This window comes from Rhinopithecus bieti, unplaced genomic scaffold (genome assembly GCF_001698545.2).
Source record: "Rhinopithecus bieti isolate Rb0 unplaced genomic scaffold, ASM169854v2 scaffold_60424, whole genome shotgun sequence".
In the NCBI taxonomy this organism is placed as follows: Eukaryota; Metazoa; Chordata; class Mammalia; order Primates; family Cercopithecidae; genus Rhinopithecus; species Rhinopithecus bieti.
Genome location: NW_016822843.1, coordinates 7204 through 9540, shown reverse-complemented (window position 1 = coordinate 9540; position 2337 = coordinate 7204). Strand labels below are relative to the sequence as shown.

Genomic DNA, 2337 nt, shown 5'->3' with positions numbered 1-2337 from the left:
TCACCTTGGCACAGGAGAGTGTACTCAGGCAGGTTCCTGAGGGCCGTTTGCACCACCTCAAAGTCCTGGCTGCCCAGGCAGTACATGTATGTGGGCAGGAAGTCAGCTGCGATGCTGAAAGAGCCACGCACTTCAGTGGGCACCTCGGCCCTGTGCCCACGCCGGACCCCACCCAACAGGGAGAGCTGAGCCGCCTGGAAGCCCGGTCTGGCCACCAGGTGGGTCAAGCAGTGACCTGGTTTAGTAGGGCCCGGTGGCGGTGGTCTCACCTGGGGCTGTTCTGGATGGAGCGCAGGGCCAGGCTGAAGGCCAGGTTGCGGCAAGACTCCTCGGCCGAGCTCATCAGCCGTTGCAGGTTGGTCTGACCAGGGGAAAGGTGGGAGGTGTGTGACCGGGGGGTCCAGCCCCATCGAGGCCCCTTCACCTCTTGGTCTCTTGATGGCCGATGGCAATGGCAGGGACCCTAGGCTCCTATCCAGAAGGCAGGACGCATGCGCCATCGGCCAGTCCCAGCCCAGGGCTGAAAGTGGGCCTGCCCTGGCGGGGCTCGACTGTGAACGCCTGGGCTGGGGCCCCACCTGAAGCCCGGCCTCAGAGGACTCCCTGGGGCTCAGGGCGGGCACACCCTGTTGGGGCAGTGGCCCTGCTGGGGTTCTCCAAGGGATCAGCTCCTCCCAGCTCTCCCCAGCCCCATCCAACTCACCGAGAAGAAGCCCAGGATCTCGGGTCTCCGCCGGGACATCTCGTCTATGTCACTCAGAACCTCCAGCAGATCTAACACAGAGAGCGAGCCAGGCCGGAGCTGAATGGCCTAAGCAGACCTCTGCCCACCCCACCCCGGCCAGCCACGCAGAGGGGCAAGGCCCCGAGCACCACAGGACAGAAAACACTGGAAAGCATGAGCCCAGTGATACCCGCAGCAGTGAAGCCGCCAAGCTCCGCAAATGCCCGTCCCTGCCCCTACTCGTGGTCTCCAAGGAAAGAGATTGACCCCTTGCGGCAGCCCCACATCCAGGGTGCTCTTAGCATCAAGTGGCCCCACGGCCCGGCTCCACCTGGGCCACCCAGCCTTGGCTCTTCTCTGAAGGCGGCCACCAGTCCTGCCTACCCGCTGGTCCTGCCCGCCTGCCTGACCTCTTCCTGCCACACTCCCACCCCTCAGGGTGCTCCCCTGCTTTTGCTGTGTCTGAAGCAGAGCAGCACCCTCCAACTCCCCTGGGCCCCTGAGTTTCTAAGGCCTTCTCTGGGGTGCTCCCCAGTGTGAGGACTGGCCCACCCACCCACAGCCCAGCGTGGGCCGTGCTCACGCCCCAGTCAGTGCCGGGATAGCTGCTGGTTGCTACCCGCAGGCACATGGGACCCAGGGCGCCGACCAGGCGCTGACCTCAAGTGGGTGAAGCAGGGCCCGACTCACCCTCCACCGTTTGGCCCCTGGAAAGCCGCTTCATGTAGGGAGCCATCTCGGCCGCGGTCAGAGGGGTGAACAGGGAGACGCTGACCAGGGGCAAGGAGCCGGCTGAGCTCTCCTCTGGAAGACAGTGGCAGTGCTGCAGGAGGGCGGGAGCGGCAGGACGTGCCACACTGAAGCACCAGGGCCTGCCCTCCCGACAGCACAGCGGCCAATGCCCAGGCTCCCAAGGTGCCAGCACACAGCAGCGCTCCACAAATGGAGTGGAGCCAGGAGCCACCTTTGGATCCGACGCATGCACCTCTGCGAGTCTCTCCCTGCTGGGTTTCTCGCAATGTGGGCCATGACCCACTGGGCACAAGGCAGGATGGCTTGGGACCCGGGCCTGGCACTCTTCCGGCAGCACAGGAGAGACGTGCTGCGGTGCCGTGTCATCTCAGGCAGGGAATGACGGAAGGGAAAAGCCAAGGACGAGACCTGCCAGTAGGACCAGGGAACGCTTCCTGGGGAGGGACACCTGGGACAAGCGCTGGGTGGGTGGTGGATGTGCCAGGAGCGGAGGCAATGTGGTGGGGCGGAGGCGATGTGGTGGGGCGGGGCGATGCGCCAGGGGTGGAGGTGATGTGCCGGGGGTGGAAACGATGTGCCAGGGGCGGGGTTATATGCCGGGGGAGGACGTGATGTGCCGGGCGGGCCGATGTGCCCTGGGTGGAGGTGATGTGCCGGGGGCAGGGCGATATGCCGGGGGTGGAGGTGATGTGCCTGGGGTGGAGGTGATGTGCCGGGGGTGGAAACGATGTGCCAGGGCGGGGCGATATGCCGGGGGAGGACGTGATGTGCCGGGCGGGCCGATGTGCCCTGAGTGGAGGTGATGTGCCGGGGGCAGGGCGATATGCCAGGGTTGGAAGTGATGTGCCGGGGCGGGGCGA

The 2337-nt window shown here is 65.8% G+C and overlaps 1 protein-coding gene across 1 annotated transcript in view; it reads right to left on the bottom strand.

Moving 5' to 3' along the window:
• Positions 1–8: 8 nt before the first annotated feature.
• Positions 9–2337, bottom strand: part of LOC108521335 (integrator complex subunit 1-like) — a gene marked incomplete at both ends in the record, with an annotated part of 9528 nt that continues 7199 nt past the window's right edge. Inside the window, 4 exon segments of the mRNA XM_017861150.1 lie at positions 9–114; positions 270–361; positions 704–774; positions 1415–1843. Coding sequence (XP_017716639.1) covers positions 9–114; positions 270–361; positions 704–774; positions 1415–1843 — 698 coding nt within the window.